Below are 23,341 nucleotides of genomic sequence, written 5' to 3'. Positions count from 1 at the left end.
CTCGGACAAGTATGGATTAATTAAGGAAAGCCAGCCCGGATTTGTTAAAGGCAAATCGTGTTTAACCAACTTGATTTGAGTTTTTTGATGAGGGCAATGCGGTTGATGTAGTGTATATGGACTTCCAAAAGGTGTTTGATAAGGTACCACATAATAGGCTTGTCAGCAAAGTTGAAGCCCATGGAATAAAAGGGGCAGTGGCAGCATGGATACGAAATTGGCTAAGTGACAGGAAACAGAAAGTGGTGGTGAATGGTTGTTTCTCGGACTGGAGGAAGGTATATAGTGGTGTTTCCCAGGGGTCGGTACTAGGACCTCTGCTTTTCTCGACATATATTAATGACTTGAACTTGGGTGCACAGGGCACAATTTCCAAATTTGCAGATGACACAAAACTTGGAAGGGTAGTGAACAGTGAGGAGGATAGTGATAGACTTTAAGAGGACATAGACAAGCTGGTATAATTTAACGCAGAGAAGTGCGAAGTGATATATTTTGGTAGGAAGAACAAGGAGAGGCAATGTAAACTAAAGGGTACAAATCTAAAGGGGGTGCAGGAATAGAGACACCTGGGGGTATATGTGCACAATTCATTGAAGGTGGCAGGGCAGGTTGAGAAAGCGGTTAAGAAAGCAAACGGGATCTTGGGCTTTATAAATAGAGGCATAAAGTACAAAAGCAAGAAATGGTGAACCTTTATAAAACACTGGTTTGGCCACAACTGGAGTATTGTGTCCAATTTTGGGCACCGCACTTTCGGAAAGATGTGAAGGTGTTAGAGAGGGTGCGGAAAAGATTTACTAGAATGGTTCCCGGGATGTGGGACTTCAGTTATGTGGATAGACTGGAGAAGCTGGGGTTGTTCTCCTTCGAGCAGAGAAGGTTGAGTGGAGATTTGATGAAGTGTTCAAAATCATGAGAGGTCTAGACAGAGTAGATAGAGAGAAACTGTTCCCATTGGCGGAAGCGTCAAGAACCAGAGGTCACAGATTTAAGGCGATTGGCAAAAGAACCAAAGGCCACATGATGAAAAACTTTTTTTTTTACGCAGCGAGTGGTTATCATAGAAAGAGTACAGCACGGAAGGAGGCCATTCGGCCCGTCGAGTCCGTGCCCGGGGGGGGGGGGGGGGGGAAGAGGAACACTAATGAAGTGGGGGACGCACTCCATAATTCATCGGGACAATCCTCACCGATCCCAATGACACATCTCTGAGGTCCTGGGGACCACAGCGGCACATGGTGGCGTCTCCGAAGTGGAGGAGATTAAGGCCGGGGACGGGACTGATCCCGGACCTAGATCCTCACTCACCTCGTCGATCTGCTTCTCCACCACCTCCAGCTGCTGCTCGCTCGCGCCTCTCGCCGATTGTGACATCTTCACCAGAGCCCGGGCCTCGCGCCCAATCAGACCAACTGTCAAACCGCGCGCCCAAACACATCGCGCAGGACCCCGCGTCCTGACTGGTCAAACATGTGCCTGAGCGGGGCGGATAGACATCGTCAATAAGCGTTTCAATTATTTATCAATTTACAAACTGTCGAATAGCTAATGTGTCTAATTATTTAATATTTATTTTTAAAAATCTGCGTTTTAGATCAAATGAAATACTCAGCTCCCTCTCAGGCAATTCACGAATTCTTTGCGTCAGGTTCAAGTGTGTTGTCGCTTACGGACAGGACCTCTTATTTTCGGCAAACTGAACGCCTGTTGCTTTTGTAAATTGTATTTGGTTTTAACCATAGGAACAAACAGACAACAATGAAAGGAGAGAAGGTCAGACTGTAAGGAGGGATCGATCACCCCCCCCCCCCCCCCCGGATAGTGCGTTCTGGGACCTGTAGTTTAAGCTGGGTCAGAGCCGCCGCTGTTCGTTTTTTTTTCTTTTATTTTTTTTTCCAAATTACGCCCCCCTTTTATAAGAAGGGGGGGGGGGGGGTGGGGTGTGCTTAACAACTAAAAACCAAACAAACCAAAACCAAGTGTTCAAATCAAAATTTTATTATCCTCGTTCAGGATGCATTCCAGCCCCTGCGGTGCCCACCGGTCGCGGAAAGCCTCGAGCGTACCGGCAGACACCGCGTGCTCCATCTCCAGGGCCACCCGGGCGCGGAGCAACCCGCGAAAGAGAGGCAGACAGGCCGAGCGCCCGCCCCCACCCCCACGGACCGCGAGCATCCTGGACCTGTGGATGGCCACCTTGGACAGGCCCACGAGGACGTCCACCGACCTGCCCGCCCCCCTCCTCACCGGGCGGCCAAAGATCAGGAGCGTGGGACTGAAGTGCAGCCAGAACTTGAGGAGCAGCCCCTCCAAATAATGGAACAGGGGCTGCAGTCTCGCACACCCAGTGTACAAATGGAAAACGGACTCCTCCAGGCCGCAGAAAATGCAAGCGGCCTGGGTGTCGCCGCTGTTCGTCACATCACCTCACATAGAAAAACCGCGACAAAATGCTTCACAGAGCTATAAGGGGAAAAAAGATACCAAATCAATGGAATTACTGAGAGGGTATTCACAATTGGAATTACATTAAGTTTACTTTATACCGTCTATTAAGTCAATTACATTTGTGCAGCACAAAACCGGGGCAGTTCCCAAGATACTCCGGCTCACCGACTCATTAAATGAATGAAGTCTGCAGACTGTGTGCGATACATGAGCATAGCGGTTAAGGAGGAAAACTCAAATATTGATTGCCATAGAAGTGAAAATGAAGTGTTAAAAAATCTGGTACTTCTAAAAGATTGTGTATTCATTTTAAGAGTGAGGTGAGGTGCCTCCCTATCCTGCTCCACATTCCCTTCAACTTCCTTTGCTGAGCTGCAGCAGGACACTGATATCACTACATTTCCTTGCTAAATGTTGACTACAAGATTCTGTCCAAGGTCATCGCCAACAGGCTCAAGTCTGCTCTGGAGCTGGTGATCCATCCCAATCAGACCTGTACTGTACCCGGGGCAGGAAGATCTCTAATTGCCTTGCACTGGTCAGGGATATGATTTCCTAAGTGCAGGACAGGTGGGTGAACACCTGCCTCATCAGCTTGGACCAGTAGAAAGCCTTGGACAGAATATCCCACATGTACATGATGGCGTGCTCTCCAAAATGAGGTTTGGGGAGGGAATCCGCGATTGGATCTGACTGATCTATGCGGACATCCGTAGTGTAGTCCTAAGCAACGGGTGGGAATCAGAGAGCTTTCCGTGTCAGATCTGGAGTCAGGCAGGGCTGTCCTCTCCATGGTCTTGTTCGTGTGTTGTATCGAGCCATTTGCCATGTCCATCAGAAAGGACGAAGGTATCAGGGATGACGATCCTTGGTAGCGGAGGCTCTCAGGTTAAGGCCACCCTATACATGGATGATGTCACCGTCTTTTGCTCCAATCAGTGGTCGGTCCACAGACTGCGACCAGTTCAAGCTGGCCAAGGGGGCTAGAGTGAACCGCAGTAAAAGCAAGGCCATGTTCTTTGGCAGGTGGCAGACCCGATCCTTTCTCCCCTTCACCGTCAGGTCCGACTACCTGAAGGTGCTAGGGATCTGGTTCGGGGAGCCCCAGGACTGGACCAAGAACCAGGAGGAACTGGTCGCCAAGACCAAACAGAAGCTTGGTATGTGGTGGGCGGTGCTTCCTCACCATGGCTGGCAGAAATCTGGTGACAAGGTGTGAGGTACTCGCAGTGTTGCACTACGTGGTCCAGGTCTGGTCCATTCCCCGCTGCTCCATCGTCACTGTCACCCAAGCTATCTTCCACTTTGGAGGTCCAAAATGGACTGCGTCCGCAGGGACACCATGTACAAGCTCCCAGACAAAGGAGGGAAGGGCATCCCCAATGCCGCCCTGATCCTGATGGCCAGCTTTGCGTTTGGCTGCCTCAGGATGTGTGTAGAGCTCTGGTACGCAAACACCACATGCTGAGTTTCTACCGGTCCGCCACACTGAGAAGGTTGGGTCTGGCCACACTCTCCGAGCAGACGCAGGCCGTCCCATCCAACTGGTCCATACCCCACCACCTGTCACAAGTGGAGAATTTCCTCAAGAGGAACCCTTTCAACCACAAGTCACGGAACGTTCTGCGGGTCCCGCATGGATGGGAGAGGATGGATCCGATCGGGCAGTTCTCCGACCACACAGTCAAAGCCATTTAGCAGACTTGTCGCCGGAACTGACCAACAGGCACCAGGATGTAGCTTGGATGATGGTGAGAAGGGCCCTCCCAGTGCGGTATTTCCTACACACACGGAATTTCAGTGCCACCATGAGCAGCCCTCGAGGCTGCTGCAGGGACAAGACCTTCATCCACTTCCTGGTGGACAGTCGCTTCACGCAGAAGTTGTGGAGAGAGATGCATTGGTATCTGTCCCAGTTCATCCCCAACAGCTGGGTAACACTGGACTCTGTGCTGTATGGGCTGTTCCCCAGGACCAACACCGAGATAGATATCAACTGCTGCTGGAAGCCCGTCAACTGGGTAAAGGACGCCCTTTGGTCTGCCCGAAACCTGCTGGTCTTCCAGCCGAAGGAGCTGCCCATGACCAAATACTGCCAACTGGCACACTCCAAGGTTCAGCAGTACGTGCTACGGGATGCACTGTAGTGAGTTACGGCCTACACAAAGGCTCCATGGGGAAAGACAACCGTGTAAGGCCACCCCACTTTGTATTGTACAGAATGTATTAGAAGATATGTGTTTTGAATTGTAATAATGGGATTGAATGGTGGATGATCTGAATTGTATTGAACTGTATTGCTTGGAATTGTGTTTTTAACATTGAACTGTGTGTATCTTTAAATTTTATGAAATTAATCTTGAAATTTAAAAAAACACTGACGTCACCACAGGCGAATTGTCACCTGTGGTGACGATACTGAAGGCAGTGAGCATGCGCAGTTTCCCAAGAGCCCGTTAGCGGACGTTTAATTGCCTCAAGTGGGGAGGACTGCATTTCCCAGATCGCTTTGTACCATTCGGCGTAAGCGCAAGAGACGGGTTTTGTGTGGCCCTTCGATCATTAACCCGGGGTGTCAGCGCGAGTGTTTAACAGCAGCTGTGAGCCGGAACGGTAGCAGTGACTGTGGGGGAGCGGGCACTCGGGCAGTACCAGGACTATCAGTGATTACACAGCCGCCGGGGAGAGCCGGGTGACAGGCGGCTCCGGAATGTGGTCTGCAAACTGCAGGATTTCAGCACGAGGTAAGAGCCCCTCCCCCCCCCCCCCCCAACTAAATAAAGAAGGGACAGCAACGGGACTGACTGACATTTAATTCATAGCCTGCCACGCAGGTCTTGTTAAAGTCATCGAAACCAGTTGTGATCAGTGCGATAAGTTTAGTCAGGTTCATCACGAGGGTGGGAATCGATAATGATGTGATTAAAAGTGGGAAGTTTTCAAAGGTTGTATTCAGTGCCCCTTTTCCTCAATCCTGAATGTAGGGTAAAGGTTGAGGGCACCAGATATAGAGTCAATGTAAACAATCTGTACATCCATAAAATTGGCAAATCCCATGTCGGGCAATATCCAGCGCTCATACATACTGCATTGTAAAACTACATGTGCAATCAGTCTTGTGGTTTGAAGTTCCAATGAAATAAACTACACTTTAATCATAACTGAAGGCAGTATTTTTATAGTGTACATATTAAAGAATCTACACATTTGATGAACACTGTAGTCCCACGAGGCTGTTTGTTGGGCGGAAACTCTTGCATTGTATTTCTCTAATTCAAAGTGCATCAAAGGTTAGTGCTACTGTCTGACTTTTAAGTTGATCGAGTTGCAGTTCAGATTGAGTGCTAAGTGGAGTGTGTTTCAACTCAACAGCAGGTTGAAGAACAATTAAATGTTTTTATTTTCTTGATGTAACTTTAAACAAATCAAAAACTTTTTTGTACTCCAATTAAATGATTCCGTGGTTGAACTGGCTACCCTGCATTTTATTAGTACTCGGAAAGAGAACTACTGCATTACCCAGGATACTGATAATTTAATTGTAGTGTGCTTTGGGCTTATAAGGACTGACAACATGTTTGAAGTTAAAGTTTAAAAAAAATCAAACTGATGTGTTGTGGCGTGTTAATGCAATAATATCCAGTGCTGCTGAATTGGGGAAAAAAAGGAAAAAGTGTCATCAGAAATAAAGTCTTAAAGAAAATTCTTTTTAAGTGGAAAAAAACACTGCAGCTAAACCTCAGGTTGAAGTATAAGAGCAAGGAAGTCTTGTTGCAATTGTACAGGGGTTTGGTGAGACCACACCTGGAGTACTGTGTACAGTTTTAGTTTCCTTAACTAAGAAGGGATATATTTGCATTAGAGGTAGTGCAACAAAGGTTCACTAGATTGATTCCCAGGATGAGAAGGTTGTCCTATGAGGAGAGATTCAGTAGAATGGGCCTATACTCTAGAGTTTAGAAGAATGAGAGGCGATCTCATTGAAACATATAAGATTCTGAGAGGGTAAATGCAGAAAGGCTGTTTCCCCTGGCTGGAGATTCTAGAACTAGGGGGCATAGTCTCAGGATAAGGGGTCGGACATTTAGGACTGAGATGAGAAGGAATTTCTTCACTGAGAGGGTTGTGAATCTTTTGGAATTCTCTACCCCAGAGGGCTGTGGATGCTGAGTCGTTGAATATGTTCAAGGCTGAGATAGAGTCCAGAAATCTATCTAAGGGAATCAAGGGATATGGGGATCGGGCGGGAAAGTGGAATTGAGGTAGAAGAACGACCATCATGATCTTATTGAATGGCAAAGCAGGCTCGAGGGGCCTTATGGCCTACTCCTGCTCCTATTTCTTATGTTCTTTGTGCTTATGTTTAAGAAATTTTTGTTTTGTATTTGAATACTTTTATCAGCTCTTGGATTTAAAAAAAAATGTCTAACTTGGTCGGCGGAGACCTGCAGTTGAAATCTGAGAGGGAGTAAGCAACTGCAGAGCCATTTTAGATTAAGTATGGTGGCTTCTGGCATGCAGGTATATTTGATGTGAACTGTAATTTGACAGAGCCCAAATTCTTTACTTGACATTTTTGTGTCACCTGCTAGCTATATGGAGGACTGCAATATTTTGAGACAATTGTATGGAATACATTGGTTTTTTAAAGTCTGTATTTTAATATGCTTTTCCTTTACAGTGCACAGGTGTCTACATTCTTTGAAAACAGTACAAAAGGAATCTCTTCCATCCTTGGTGTGTGATAAAAGATGTGTTTCCTCCTCTTCAGTTTCCCGTATCACTACGCACTACACAATCCATCCTCGGGATAAAGATCCACGATGGGAAGGTAACTGTCACGGATGTTAGGTTTTTACAGTGGAAATTTTCTCTGGTTCAGTGTCAACAGTTAAATCCTTAAGTGGATCTTGTGTCCCCCCTACAATCCGGAATGCACCTTTTTCTGCCCAATATTTAAACAAACGATAGCATGGCCGGGATACTAACAGAGACCCCTTACTCGGGCCATGGAAACATATCACATGCTACCACGTAATTTATCTTGTTACGAGCAGCAGATTAAATAAGCATCCCACTGATACACAGTTTAATACAATGAGAAGATATGTTTCCCTGCTGTTCTTGATATTTGAAAATAAGGACACAACTGACTCTCTTTTAAACACAGTGTTTAATCATAAGTTTAACCTTTTGTTTTTAACCTCAGACAAGCCTGCTACAATCCAGAATAGTCTAATGCTGTTGAAAATTTAAAACTACTGTATTAAGTATTATAGATGGTGACTGCATATTACAAATATGCTGTCTCCCTTGTTGCTTTTTATGTCTCTCTTAGAACTGCCACCTTAACTCTGAGATGAAGTCTGTATCCATCAAGCTAGTAATCACAGCAGACTCCAGCCAATAAAGGACCTTTTTCTTCAAAGGACTCAAAATAGCTTTCAATCAAAATCACTGCCATACCTTTGATGGAGAAGTGGGGGAGGAGGAGTAGTTATGCTCTTTCTTCCCCTGCCCCCAGCTCTATGAATTAACTAGAATGATGCCTCAACCAACCAGGTGTTACAATGGTTCTCCTATAGGACAATGGAGCCACCTCTAACAATACCACAAGATGTTTGAGAATCTCAGTGTTGGTCCTTTTATCAGGGTGATTAATTAACACCTCAGATATTTCCCCCCCCCCCCTTCTATTGTGTGAGTGGAAACTTGCATCTTGAGGAAAATCTAATAGACAGAGTCTGCTTCAGGCTGATGATTTTCTGTTAAAAAGAGTACTCTGTACAGCCATGGGAATTAACCCCTTACATGGTGAAGCTAGCATTACAAGAATACAAGTTTTAAAAATCCATTTTACCACATTAATGAACATTTGTGTTGAGGAACATTAACCATTTTTATATATGCTAGCTGATCTCCCATAATGCTGCTCACTATGTTGTTTTATATCAGTTGGGGTTTTTTTTCTGCCATGCACAACATCAAGGCTGCTGATTAACAATGACTGATTAAGTTGAATTCTGTATTGATTACTTGGTATTCTCAGTTTATTACTGGTGCCTCCGGGATTGAATTCCACAACTCAATGTGAAAATCATAAATGAGTGGCCTTTACCTATGCATTTAATTTTTACCCTTTACCATTTTTAAAGCAGAGGATGCACACCGATATGGTACGTATGATGGGCTCGATTTTAGCACCCGCGATCAGGTGCATTCCTGGCGGGGGGGGGGCTATGGAAATCGGGGATTCCTGGGGCGAGTCGGGAGCCCGGCTCCAACCCGCCCCATTTCCAGGTTCCCCACTGATGTGTGCGCGCAGCCCCTGCATGTGGGACTCCCGCCGGCAATTAAAGCTGGCGGGGTGCCACTTAAGGTATTTATTTTGGTATTTCAGGTTGTTTAGAGACCTGATTAACGTGATATTTTAGGAGGGGTGGGATTTTGCAAACAACTGGGACTGTTTCCCGTAATGGGGGAAACACTCCCAGTTCAAATGGACGTGTTGCAGTCATCAGCCTGTGGCAGCTGCAAAGGTCCATTTGACAGTGGGGGGGGGGGGGAGACCCTCACTCATTGCAGGAGGCCACTCTGTCACTTTGGACAAAGTTTGGCCTCCACCACCCTCCTCCTAACAACAAAATTCACCAACTTGCACACTTACCCCGGTGTCCAGACACATGTACCTACCTTGCGGACCCCCTCAGATGTGCATCTTCCGGATGGGGGCCGCCGTAGCTGCAGACATGACCTTGGAGGGCGAACAGCCTCGCCGGCCACGCCGTCCACCTCTGACACGTGGGGCTCCAGAACACAGTGCTGTGACACATCCACCTGCACAGCAGGAGGGAGGGCAACTGCAGAGAGAGATGCGTCGCAGAGGGCACTACCCTCGCCACAGGTTCCACAGACCGAGGCTCAGCTTCCTGGACCTTTCTGAGCAGCAGTGCACACGGAGGCTCAGAGTCACTCGACATGTAGTCGTGGACATCTGCAGCCTCCTTAATGCCGAGCTGCTCCCGGCTGGCCCGAGCACTATCTTCTTACCTGTCACTGTCAAAGTCACCACTGCCGTCAACAACTTCTCCGCATCCTTCCAGGGTGCCACCGGGGACATCGCCGAAGTCTCAGTCGTCTGCACAAAAGAGCCCTGCAAATACACCAACACCCACTCTGCAGTGACACCATGGGTGGCATCAGGTGTGGGTCTTCATTGTGATCCTCAGGAAAGGGCATTATTGCACAAACCAGACAAGATTCGCAAAGACGTGACAGTAGTGGTGCCAATATAATATGTAATGTGAGTTGCTCAGAAATTAAATATAATTGCAAACCATGACAAACCCTCAAACACCTTTGTGCATCCCCTTCATGCTCACGACACATTTGTCTTAAGCTGCCTACTGCACATATGTGATGCATGCCCTGTGGCTGCAGCACAGGTAGTGGCAGGTTGAGTGAGGCTGACTGTGAAGGAGATGCATGAGAGGGTGAGTATGAGATAGATCCATGAGATTGTATGAGGATTGGGTTGAGTGGTAGTGGTGGGATGAGTACTGGCGAGGTGAGTAAGTGCAGGTAAGATGAGGATGAGCTTTGAGTGGGTGTGAGGGGTGATGTGACAGAGTAGTGTTGGCTGTGCAGAAGGAGATGTGGGGTGGGGGTGGTGATGTGGCAGACGGAGTGTAGGGGAATGAGTAAGTGTACTCACTTTGGCTGACCTACTTAGGTCATTGCAGCGCCTCCTGCACTGTATGCAGGTGCGCGATATGTTGGTGGTGCAGGTGACCTCCTCTGCCACCTCGAGCCAGGCCTTGGTGGCAGAGGCAGGCCGCTTCCTCCTGTCCGCCGGGGGGGAAGATCTTTGTCCTCCCCCTCCTCCTCACCCCATCCAATGATACCTGGAGTGAGGCATCATTAAACCTGGGAGCAGCCTTCCCCCTGGGCTGCTCCATGCTGTAATTTTTGGTATTTGTTGCAGCATCTGTCAGCAGAGGACTGCCCCTTTAAATAGAGCTCCTCCAGCTGACAGACCTTACTGCGCATGCGCAGTCCACCTGCCGCGCAGCTTAGCAGCGGGGAACCCGGAACAAGAGGTAAGTGGATCCAATCAGCCTGCGATTGCGCGCGGGGCAGACTGATTTCACCGGGCGCATTACCCACGCGCCCAATCTACCCCCTGCCGCCATGGTAATATCGGGCCCGATGTATCCGTTGGAGATAGGTATCTGGTATGTAGCAATATTGGGGCAAGGGGTTAGCTGCAGTAGGTGGTGGTCTTAGGACTTGGCATCACTGGAAGGGGAACCTGGATTTTGGCAGAACTGTGGAGGGGGAATCTGAGATTTGACAGAACAGTGGGTGGAATATGGGGTTTGGCTCACCGGATTCCTTGTGTCTGTTACCAATGAGAGGAGGGGAGGATGTGGACCCGACAGCACTTGGGAGGGGAGCAAGTGGGAGAGTGGGTTTTCCCGAGTCTAGCAGCACTGGTTTGTGTAAGTTTCTAACTGCTTAGTAATTGGTTTCTGAACGTATGTACGTGTCTGCCTTTCTGTCAGCTGTAACTAGTTAGAATGCTTATATTTTCTAACTATAACAAAATACAGGTGATGATGATCAGACCCTTTATCAGAAAAGCTTCCAAAATTCATCTTGTTCATTTTGGGGGAAAATACTCAAATTAGAATTGAATGATAATTGTGTGTTTTTGGAAAATCCTTAAATTGTCTGTTTCCTAATGTTTAATATATTTAATATATCAAATCTGCCTGAACTGTCTAAGCAATTCATATGATAGATTGACCGTTCTTATTCTAATATTGCATTGTATTTCAAGGGGTCAACATGGAGCGGTTTACAGATGAAGCTGATGTGGTGATAGTGGGTGGAGGACCTGCTGGTCTGTCTGCCGCCATCCATCTTAAACAGCTAGCTGATAAACATGACAAGGAACTACGAGTGTGTTTAGTGGAGAAAGCTGCACAGATTGGTGGACATATCCTTTCGGGGGCCTGTCTAGATCCAAAAGCTCTAGAAGAGTTGTTCCCAGATTGGAAAGACAGAGGGGTGAGGACATTGTTTTATGTTGCTTCTGTTTACCTCCAAAAACAGCTTACTGAAAAAATTACAATTTGGGGTTTGTGTAGCAATCCAGTCTAATACATGTGACAGTATTTTTGCACCAGGCAAATGACAAAATATGACTGACAAGGGATAAAGTAAAGATTTCTGATTACAGTGCTCTAATCTTAAACTTCTGATGACTACTCAGTCTTAGAACTTGTGATAGCGTTAGCTGTGACTCAGTGGTAGCACGCTCACCTCTGAGTCAGAAGGCTATGAGTTCAAGTCCTGCTCCAGAGACTCGAGCACAAAATCTTTGGCTGACATTCCAGTGCAGTTCTGAGGGAGTGCCCTTTCTTTGGATGAAACCGAAGCCCCGTCTGCCCCCTCAGGTTGGCGTTACAGATCCCATGGCACTATTTCAAAGAAGAGCAGGGGAGTTCTGGCCAATATTTATCTTTCAACCAACATCACTAAAACAGATTATCTGGTCATTATCTTATTGCTGTTTGTGGGACTTGCTGTACGCAAATTTGCTGCCACATTTCCCTACATTACAACAGTGACCTCACTTCAAAAACTTAATTAGCTGTAAAACGCTTTGGGATGTCCTGAGGTCATGAAATGCGCCATATAAATGGAAGTTCTTTTCTTTAATGCTATTCCTCACCTACTCTTGGAGCAACATACTGGAGCTATCTCATTTTGGATAAACTGACTTCTGATTTATTAAAGTGAACATTTTAGGAGGGATTGACGAAAATATGCCTGACCAATTGATGTGCAACAGTTTTTATTTCAACTTTGCTAACTATACACAAATATTACAATATAAATATAATAAAGTGATCAGTTTTTTTGACAATTTAGCAGTGCAAGGAAACACAACAATAAGCTATATCTAATTTTTATGGAGTAATATGCTATGAATGTAGCTTACCTTTTACCTAACTGAAGAAATTGCTGGAATATTTACCTAAAACCATTTGCAGTAATGGAATCCCATGGTGCAATTCCAATAGCAGAATAGTGAGCTGTGTGCAGCCTAGATACAGCAAAAGCTATGGGCCCCGACAACAGCCCGTCTGTAGTGCTGAAGACTTGTGCTCCAGAACTAGCTGCGCCTCTAGCCAAACTGTTCCAGTACAGCTACAACACTGGCATCTACCCGACAATGTGGAAAATTGCCTAGGTATGTCCTGTCCACAAAAAGCAGGACAAATCCAATCCAGCCAATTACCACCCCATCAATCTACTCTCAATCATCAGCAAAATGATGGAAGGTGTCGTTGACAGTGCTATCAAGTGGCACTTACTCACCAATAACCTGCTCACCGATGCTCAGTTTGGGTTCCACCATGACCACTCGGCTCCAGACCTCATTACAGCCTTGGTCCAAACCTGAACAAAAGAACTGAATTCTAGAAGTGAGGTGAGAGTGACTGCCCTTGACATCAAGGTAGCATTTGACCGAGTGTGGTACCAAGGAGCCCTAGTAAAATTGAAGTCAACGGGAATCAGGGGGCAAACTCTCCAGTGGCTGGAGTCATACCTAGCACAAAGGAAGATGGTAGTGGTTGTTGGAGGCCAATCATCTCAGCCGCAGGGCATTGCTGCAGGAGTTCCTCTGGGCAGTGTCCTAGGCCCAACCATCTTCAGCTGCTTTGTCAATGACCTTCCCTCCATCATAAGGTCAGAAATGGGGATGTTCGCTGATGATTGCACTGTGTTCGGTTCCTTTCACAACCCCTTAGATAATGAAGCAGTCGGTGCCCGCATGCAGCAAGACCAGGACAACATCCAGGCTTGGGCTGATAAGTGGCAAGTAACATTCGTGCCAGGCAATGACCATCTCCAACAAGAGAGAGTCTAACCACCTCCGCTTGACATTCAACAGCATTACCATCACCGAATCCCCCCCACCATCAATATCCTGGGGGTCACCATTGACCAGAAACTTAACTGGACCAGCCATATAAATACTGTGGCTACAAGAGCAGGTCAGAGGCTGGGTATTCTGCGGCGAGTAACTCACCTCCTGACTCCCCAAAGCCTTTCCACCATCCACAAGGCACAAGTCAGGAGTGTGATGGAATGCTCTCCACTTGCTTGGATGAGTACAGCTCCAACAACACTCAAGAAGCTGGACACCATCCAGGACAAAGCAGCCCACTTGATTGGCACCCCATCCACCACCCTAAACATTCACTCCCTTCACCACTGGCACACCGTGGCTGCAGTCTGTACAATCCACAGGATGCACTGCAGCCACTCGCCAAGGCTTCTTCGACAGCACCTCCCAAACCCGCGACCTCTACCACTTAGAAGGACAAGAGCAGCAGGTACATGGGAACAACACCACCTGCATGTTTCCCTCAGTCATACACCATCCCGACTTGGAAATATATTGCCGTTCCTTCATCGTCGATGGGTCAAAATCCTGGAACTCCCTTCCTAACAGCACTGTGGGAGAACCTTCACCACGTGGACTGCAGCGGTTCAAGAAGGCAGCTCACCACCACCTTCTCAAGGGCAATTAGGGTTGAGCAATAAATGCCGGCATCCCATGAACAAATTTTTAAAAAAACAAATAGGAGTTTTGGCAATGTTGAGGAGCGATTGCAAAATAAAATCTACTTTCTGTAACTTGCTGATTTTTTGTTAACAATTGGTCAGCCAGATCTGGGAATACAATCAAGAGGGAGTGACCCTGGGAGTCCTTAACATTGATTCGAAACCCTTTGAAATCTCATGGCACCAGGTCAAACATGGGCAAGGAAACCTCCGACTGATTACCACCTACCGCCCTCCCTCAGCTGATGAATCAGTCCTCCTCCATGTTGAGCACCACTTGGAGGAAGCACTCAGGGTAGCAAGGGCACAGAATGTAATCTGGGTGGGGAACTTCAATGTCCGTCACGAAGAGTGGCTCGGTAGCACCACTACTGACCGAGCTGGCCGAGTCCTGAAGGACATAGCTGCCAGATTGGGCCTGCGGCAGGTGGCAAGCGAACCAACACGAGGGAAAAACCTACTTGATGTTGTCCTCACCAGTCTACCTGTCGCAGATACATCTGTCCATGACAGTATTGGTAGGAGTGACCACCGCACAGTCCTTGTGGAGACAAACTCCTGTCTTCACACCGAGGACACCATCCAACATGTGTGTGGCACTACCACCGTGTTAAATGGGACAGATTCAGAACTGATCTAGCAGCTTAAAACTGGGCACCCATGAGGCCCTGTGGGCCATCAGCAGCAGCAGCAGCAGAATCTGTAACCTCATGGCCTGGCATATTCCTCACTCTACCATTGCCAACAAGCCAGGGGATCAACCCTGGTTCGATGAGTGTAGAAGAGCATGCTGGGAGCCCGGCGTACCTAAAAATGAGGTGCCAACCTGGTGAAGCTACAACTCGGGACTACATGCATGCTAAACAGCGGAAGCAACATGCTATAGGCAGAGCTAAGTGATTCCACAACCAACGGATCAGGTCAAATCTCTGCAGTTCTGCCACATCCAGTCATGAATGATGGTGGACAATTAAACAACTAACGGGAGGAGGAGGCTTTGTAAACATCTCCAGCCTCAATGATGGCAGAGTACAGCACGTGAGTGCAAAAGACAAGGCTTAAGCATTTGCAACCATCTTCAGCCAGAAGTGCCGAGTCAATGATCCATCTCTGCCTCTTCCCGATATCCCCACCATCACAGAAGCCAGTCTTCAGCCAATTCGATTCACTCCACGTGATATCAAGAAACGGCTGAGTGCACTGGATACAGCAAAGGCTATGGGCCCCGACAACATGCCGGCTGTAGTGCTAAGGACTTGTGCTCCAGAACTAGCTGCGCCTCTAGCCAAACTGTTCCAGCACGGCTACAACATTGGCATCTACCCGACAATGTGGAAAATTGCCCAGGTATGTCCTCTCCACAAAAGGCAGGACAAATCCAATCCAGCCTATTCCCACCCCATCAGTCTACTCTCAATCATTTGCAAAGTGATGGAAGGTGTGGTCGACAGTGTTATCAAGCGGCACTTACTCACCAATAACCTGCTCACCGATGCTCAGTTTGGGTTCCGCCAGGACCACTCTGCTCCAGACCTCATTACAGCCTTGGTCTAAACATGGACAAAAGAGCTGAATTCCAGAGATGAGGTGAGAGTAACTACCCTTGACATCAAGGCAGCATTTGAACGAGTTGTGGCTCCAAGATACCCTAGTAAAATTGAAGTCAATGGGAATCAGGGGGCAAACTCTCCAGTGGCTGGAGTCATACCCAGCACAAAGGAAGACGGTAGTGGTTATTGGAGGCCCATCATCTCAGCCTCAGAACATTGCTGCAGGTGTTCCTCAGGGCAGTGTCCTAGGCCCAACCATCTTCAGCTGCTTCATCAATGACCTTCCCTCCATCATAAAGTCAGAAATGGGGATGTTCGCTGATGATTGCACTGTGTTCGGTTCCTTTCACAACCCCTTAGATAATGAAGCAGTCGGTGCCCGCATGCAGCAAGACCTGGACAACATCCAGGCTTGGGCTGATAAGTGGCAAGTAACATTTGTGCCAGACAAGTGCCAGGCAATGACCATCTCCAACAAGAGAGTATAACCACTTCCCCTTGACATGCAACGGCATTACCATCACCGAATCCCCCACTATCAACATCCTGGGGGTCACCATTGACCAGAAACTTAACTGGACCAGCCACATAAATACTGTGGCTACAGGAGCAGGTCAGAGGCAGGGTATTCTGCTGCGAGTGACTCACCTCCTGGCTCCCCAAAACCTTTCCACCATCTACAAGGCACAAGTCAGGAGTATGATGGACAATCAAGAAACTCGACACCATCCAGGACAAAGCAGCCCTAAATCTCCCTAAATATTCACTCCCTTCACCACCAGCGCACCGTGGCTGCAGTGTGTACCATCTACAGAATGTACTGCAGCAACTTGCCACAGCTTCTTCAACAGCACCTCCCAAACCTGTGACCTCTACCACCTAGAAGGACAAGGGCAGCAGGCACATGGGAACAATACCACCTGCAGTTCCCCTCCAAGTCACACACCATCCCGACTTGGAAATATATCGTCGTTCCTTCATCGTCGCTGGGTCAAAATCTGGAACTCCCTACTTAACAGCACTGTGGGAGAACCTTCACCGCACGGACTGCAGCGGTTCAAGAAGGCGGCTTATCACCACCTTCTCAAGGGAAATTAGGGATGGGCAATAAATTCTGGCCTTGCTAGTGACGCCCACTTCCTATAAACGAATAATAAAAAAAGTGATCTCAAGTACAGTTTATTACTAAGTGGATCGTAACTTGACATTCCGGTCCAAAACGTCTCAAAGCCTAAGTTGATTCAGGGATTGTTAATTGGCCCAGAATTACCTCAGAATCTCGATTGTGATCAAGTTATTTAAGGATTTTATTTCTAGACATGAAACAAAACTTCGTTATATGTAATATGTAATGATTTGTGTGTACATGTACCTAACAGGCTCCACTGCACACTCCAGTAAAGGAAGATGTATTTGGTATTTTAACAGAGAAGTACAGAATTCCTGTTCCATTGTTACCAGGTATCGTGAATATATTTGTAACTCTTTTGCATGTCAATTTGCAGAGCTGTAGAAGGAAATTTTTATTTCTTGTGCATCTATTGGTAATTGCAGAAACAAGTATTCCTCAGTCAAATATCCTGTAACACCATAACACGACTTGATGCTGCAGACAGGGCCAGTACAGCTAAGATACTGTTTAGATCAGTACCATGTAGTTCACTGCATGTATCTAAAACCAACTTTGATATATCAACTATCATATATCAACTATCATTTAAAATTCTGCTTTGTAACCCTTTCTGGTTTCTGTGCAGGTCTTCCCATGAACAATCATGGAAATTATATTGTCCGTTTGGGTCACTTGGTGAGATGGTTAGGTGAACAGGCAGAAGAACTTGGTGTGGAATTGTATCCAGGGTATGCAGCTTCTGAGGTGAATGATGATTTAGGTCTAAAATCTTGTGCATTTAGTTGCTTTTTATTGTATTTTAAACCTGTTTTACATAAGATTTTCCAGATCTATACGGTTCAATATAATACCACATGTGCATTTATCCAGTGAGCCACTGGGGAAGTTCGATATCATAAGGACTTTTTCATAAGGACTGGTTTGTTGGCAAGTTTTCCTAATTGACAATTTAAACTAACCAAATAAGACTTTTGTAAAAATGGACAATAGCACCCATTTCTCTGATTTTATCTCAGTCCCACCTAAGGTAACAATAAACCCTTTTTATTTTGGTGGAAAGTTTTAATGGATCTTTGCAGTATTATTAAACTAAATTTCACGTACCAGTACTCAGTTTGGTCGGTCCTGCTTTTGGTGTTGTGCTAAATTATTCAATCCGTATATGGGTATGCATAGCGTCCTTACACGTGCATTGATAAATGTCTTTAAAGCAAAAAAGCATATATTTTATTTACAAATAATGTTTTTTTATTGTTATAGATAGCCTTATAACAAATTCTGTTACAAATCATTTCTAGATCTATGCAGAGTCTGCATTCTGCTTGCCAAAGAAATTCAAACCATAATGAGATTAATACCGATTAGGAAATACTTTGCCAGTCCCCACAAGCTTGTATGACCCTTGACTGTGTTTTATGATATAGAATCATAGAAAGGTTACAGCATGGAAGGAGGCCATTCGGCCCATCGAGTCCGCACTGGTTCTATGCAAGAGCAATCCAGCTAGTCCCACTTCCCCGACCATTCCCCGTAGCCCTCCCTGCAAATTTTTTCCTTTCAAGTACTTGTCCAGTTCCCTTTTGAAGGCCACGATTGAATCTGCCTCCACCACACCCTCGGGCAGTGCATTCCAGATCCTAACCACTTGCTGTGTAAACAAAAAAAGCTTTTCCTCATGTCAGCTTAGGTTCTTTTGCCAATCACCTTAAATCTATGTCCTTGATCCTTGATCCTGCCACCAATGGGAAGAGTTTCTCTTTATCTACTCTGTCTACACCCTTCATGATTTTGAATACCTCTATCAAATCCCCTCGCCTGTATCCATGTTGCTACTGCCCCCTTTATTCCATGGGCCGCAATCTTGATGATAAGCCTACCGTGCGGCACTTTACCAAACGCTTTTTGAAAGTCCTTATACATCACATCAATTGCATTGCCGTCATATATGGTTCCAAGGTGTTATTCTCCTTGGAACCGTCTCTGTTCCAAGGAGAATAACCCCAGCTTCTCCAGTCTATCCACGTAACTAAAGTCCCTCATTCTTGGAATCTCTTCTTTATCAATTTTTAGCCCATCCAGTATCTCTGGCAGCATCTTTTTCCTTGGAAAAGAGAGATGTAAAGTACTCATTTAGTACCTCGGCCATCTCCTCTGCCTCCATGAGTAGATCTCCTTTATGGTCCCTAATCGGCCCCTCCCCTCCTCTTACTACCTGTTCTGCTGATTATAATCATTGCATTAGTAAAAAAGTCCTGTTTTTTTAAACCATCCAGGTTTTATTCCATGAAGATGGGAGTGTTAAAGGAATTTCTACCAATGATGTTGGTATTCATAAAGATGGATCACCAAAGGTAGGGTTTCTGACTTAATATATCTGTTTATGCTACTGATCAAAGGGTGAATATATTTTATTTTATGTATTTTTGCAAATACAAATGTTTCTTCCAAAGTTTTTTTTTAACCACATGCAAGTCACAATTTTTTAATTTTTTCTTGGGATGGTGCTGATGCTGTCAAAACCCCATTTTTATTCCCTAGTTGCCCTGAGAAGGTGGCGGTGAACCACTTGAACCACTGCAGTCCTTTTGCTGATGGTGTTGGTTAGGGAATTCCAAGAATTTGACCCAAGTCACTCTGGTATGTAACTTGGAGGCGATGTCCATTTTTCAAATCCTGGATGGTGTATAACTTGGAGTTGATGGTGTTCCCATGATCTTGTTGTTCTTGTTCTTTGTGATGGTAGAGGTCCTGGGTTTGGAAAGTGCTGTTGAATTAAGCATGGTGAGTTGCTGCAGTGCATCCTGTAGATAGAACATGCTACAGTGAGAGTGCATCAGTAGTGGAGGGGGGGATACTGAGTACAGCAGCAGAGGTGCCAATCAAGTGGACTGCCTTGTCCTAGGTGGTATTGAGCTTCTTTAGTATTGCTGCAGCTGCACACTTCCAGGCGAGTAGTGAGTAATCCATCACACTCATGATTTGAGCTATTTAGAATATGGAGAGGCTTTGAGGTGTCAAGAGGTGAGCCACTCATCAAATAGTACCCAACCTCTACCCTGATTTTGTAGCTATGTTTATATGGCAGGTTCAGCTAAGATTCTACTCAGTGGTGACTCTCAGTGGGGAACTTGTCACTGGAGGTCGGGGACTGGGATGGTGGTTGGGTCTCATCTGATTGGAGATGATTATTACCTGGCACTTGACAGCCCAAGCCTGAATGTTATTCAGGTCACGCTATAAGCTGGCATGGGCTGTTCCATTATTGGAGGAGTTATGAATGGAACTAAACACTAGAATTGTCAGTGAACAGCCCCATTCTTGATATTATGATGGAGGGGAGGTCATTGATGAAGCTGTTGAAAATGGTTGGGCTGTGGATTCTACCCAGAAGAACTCCTGGGGCTGCGTTGATTGGCACCCAACAACCATAGCCATCTTCCATTGTGTCAGGTATGACTAGATAGTTTTCCCCCTTGACCCCTCATTGATCTCAGTTTAGCTAGGGCTCCTTGGTGACGTAACTCGGTTGAATGCTGCCTTGATGTCGAGTACAGCTACTCTCAAATCTATACTAAACCAATTTATTTTAAATATGTGAGATGTATCCATTGAAAATGTCCTTTTAATTAAACTTAAAATCCCAGTACAATAGAAAACAATCCAAGTTTCACTTGCATCAACTGAAAAATATCAAACAGTTGCTTTAGCTTTGTCCAGGTATTCGTTTTAGGTGTTGTGTTGTACCACACCTCCTTCTCTGAGGAGCTGGGCGAGTCTTCAAACTGCAGTCGGCCCTTCCACCAAGAAGGACCAAGTAGGCATGGGGTGGCATCAGGAATTGGTGGTATAATCATAATGGTCCTGATGGCCTTCTGGATCTTCTTCCAGACGTACTGAAGGCAGGATATGAGCAGCACTGGTCATTTTTTTTAAAAAAATACATATTTCCAATCATTTGGAACTTGTTTTTTTTGACACCCACCCCCCAATGATATTGGAAATTGCATTTACTGAGTGGCATGTTTACATTATATACCCCAATTATTCCTCCTTTAATGTGGCATTATAAAGTTTCTTTGAAAATCTGGTCAAAATAGTAGGTTTACAGAATAAATTATAGCACAAATTTAAGCTACTCTCACATTTTGTGCATTTTATTTGGAGGGGAGAAGAAAGTCAGACTGTTAGTTTTTATTTGTATATGTTATTTTTAAAATGTGTTTTGTTAATTCAAAAGGAGACCATATGGATAAGATTCAATAGAGTGTTTTGGGTCTTGGTGCTACAAAGTGGGTTCCTTTGTTTCAGTGAACTAAAGAAAGACCTGCACTCTAAGATCAAATGCATTCTCCTGACCATTTTTCTTGTGTTTGCTTCATAAGATGCAATTTATAATATTCCAAAAACAATAATTGAAATGCTTTTCTTCGCACTTTTACAAAGGACTCATTTGAAAGAGGAATGGAACTTCATGCTAAAGTGACCATATTTGGTGAGGGATGCCATGGACACCTTGCCAAGCAGTTGTACAAACAGTTCAAACTAAGGGAGAACTGTGAGCCACAGACTTATGCTTTAGGATTAAAAGAGGTAAATGCATGTTAAATTCCTCCACAATAGTGTCTATAGCCACTTTGTTAATATTTTCAAATTAGAAGTGAATTGTGCTTTATGCAATAGTTTGTATTGCTGTTGCAAATTCAGTAATAAATAGGGATGCTACAAAGGTTTAACTGACAGCCTGTTTCAGACTTGTGTCCACTTGGCACTGAGGTTTTGACTTTGGTCTAAGTGTAAGTTTTAGGCATTTTGAAGCATAAAGAATACAGATCATTACTCATAAGTGACAGCAGATGGGATGCATTATCCATGCAGGCCTTCCTGTTGAGAGATTCAACGTGGCAAGTCTTCCAAAGCTGTTTTTGGGCCTGCACTTATTAAAATATCCCTTTTCCAATAGAAGATATATAAATTATTTTTAACAATTTAAAGTGTTTTACCATTTTGATTTTATTGGCATTTCAAATGAACAAAATTTGAAATTTAACATTTTACTTAGAGAAATTATGCACTAATTCTACATGTGCGAAGCCAAAATAAATCCATTCCACAATCTATTAATTCATTAAAAACCAGTTATGTGGCCAATAACTGGCTAAGTGATATCGCACAAACTGACATTCTGGGATTAAATCCTGCAAACTTTATATTTGCCACACATGATGCAATTTGCCAGCAGAATACTGCTATTTTGCATTAAAAAAAGATCAACGTTGCATTTATGTAGTCCCTTATCATGTCTCACAAACATCCCAAAGTGCTTCACATACAGTGAATTATGTCTTTTTAAAAATGCAGCCATTGTTACATAGCTGAACGTAACAGCCATTTTGTACACAGCAATGTCCAATAAACAGCAGTAAGATGTATGACCAGTTAATCTTTGTTTTGGTGAAAAGTCCTGGAGGCAGTGAAATTGTCTTTTCTTAAAGCTGATTGGAGTGATAATAAATCACTTGCCAAAGCAATAACATATATATAATGGCAAATCCTTGTAGTGTATCAGCAATGTGCACGTATTAGGATGTTTCAGAGATGGAACATCACAGTGTTAAGGCATAGAAACACATCTTTTGGCAAGTCTGTACTGGTGTTTTACCTACATGAGCCACCTAGTCTAATCCCATTCTCCTGCTCCCTCCCCAATTAATACTCCTTTTTTAAGGAATTCATTCTTTTTAAAAAGAATGTATAGACTCTGCTTCAACAACAGTTTGTGAAAAAGAATTCCACATTCTAACCACCGTCTGTGTAAAGCATTATTTCTAAACTTGCTTTCATTCTTTTTGTAATTTATCTTAAATTTGTGTCTTCTCGTTTATGTCTTGCCAGCTTATGGAAACAATATGTCACCTTTATCATAACCCTTATATTTTAATCTTCTCAGTTTTAGTGAAAACAGCCCTAATTTCCCCAGTCTCTCTTCATAAATATAACCCCTCGCTCCTAGTGAATCTACGCAGCACCTTTTCTATTGGTATTATATACTTCCTATAATGGGGCTTCCAAAACTGTACACAATACTCCAACTGCAGACTAACTAAAGTCTTGCACAAGTTCAGCATTACCTCTTTGCTTTTGTATTCTAAGTCTATGGCTACAAAACCAAGGATTCCAATTGCCTTTTTTTTATAGCCTTATCTACTTGTGCTGCCACCTTTTAATGGCCAATGTATCTGTACACCAAGTCACCTACTGTGCTTCTATTCCATTTAAAATATTTACGGTGTATTCACTTTCCCTGTTCTTACTTACAAAACGTATTGCTTCACATTTTTCTACCTTGAACTGCATCTGCCACCTACCTGCCCACCATGCTGGTCTATCTATGTCTCCCTGCAATTTCTCACAATCCTAATCACAAATTGCCATACCCCTAATTTGGTATAATCAGTAAATTTCAATATTGTTCTCTCAATTCCTGTATTTGAATAGAATTTCATCCACTTTTGACCCAGTGTAGGGGTGCAGAAGTCAATTGTAGCACCTTGATAACTGCCCTAGT

The 23,341-nt window shown here is 45.0% G+C and overlaps 1 protein-coding gene across 2 annotated transcripts in view; it reads left to right on the top strand.

Moving 5' to 3' along the window:
• Positions 1-1,955: 1,955 nt before the first annotated feature.
• Positions 1,956-23,341, top strand: part of etfdh (electron transfer flavoprotein dehydrogenase) — a 51,179-nt gene continuing 29,793 nt past the window's right edge. The window contains exons 1-7 of one of the 2 annotated variants that reach the window (XM_067992672.1): positions 1,956-5,195; positions 7,133-7,282; positions 11,294-11,523; positions 17,024-17,105; positions 17,402-17,520; positions 19,050-19,127; positions 21,220-21,366. In XM_067992672.1, the coding sequence (XP_067848773.1) occupies positions 5,162-5,195; positions 7,133-7,282; positions 11,294-11,523; positions 17,024-17,105; positions 17,402-17,520; positions 19,050-19,127; positions 21,220-21,366 (840 nt within the window). In that variant the 5' untranslated portion in view covers positions 1,956-5,161. The remainder of the gene's footprint in view (positions 5,196-7,132; positions 7,283-11,293; positions 11,524-17,023; positions 17,106-17,401; positions 17,521-19,049; positions 19,128-21,219; positions 21,367-23,341) is intronic. The other variant, XM_067992680.1, reaches the window with a different exon arrangement.

Source organism: Heptranchias perlo, chromosome 1 (genome assembly GCF_035084215.1).
Source record: "Heptranchias perlo isolate sHepPer1 chromosome 1, sHepPer1.hap1, whole genome shotgun sequence".
Lineage (NCBI taxonomy): Eukaryota > Metazoa > Chordata > Chondrichthyes > Hexanchiformes > Hexanchidae > Heptranchias > Heptranchias perlo.
The sequence above is the reverse complement of the archived record's forward strand: the minus strand, read 5'-3'. Positions and strand labels throughout refer to the sequence as shown.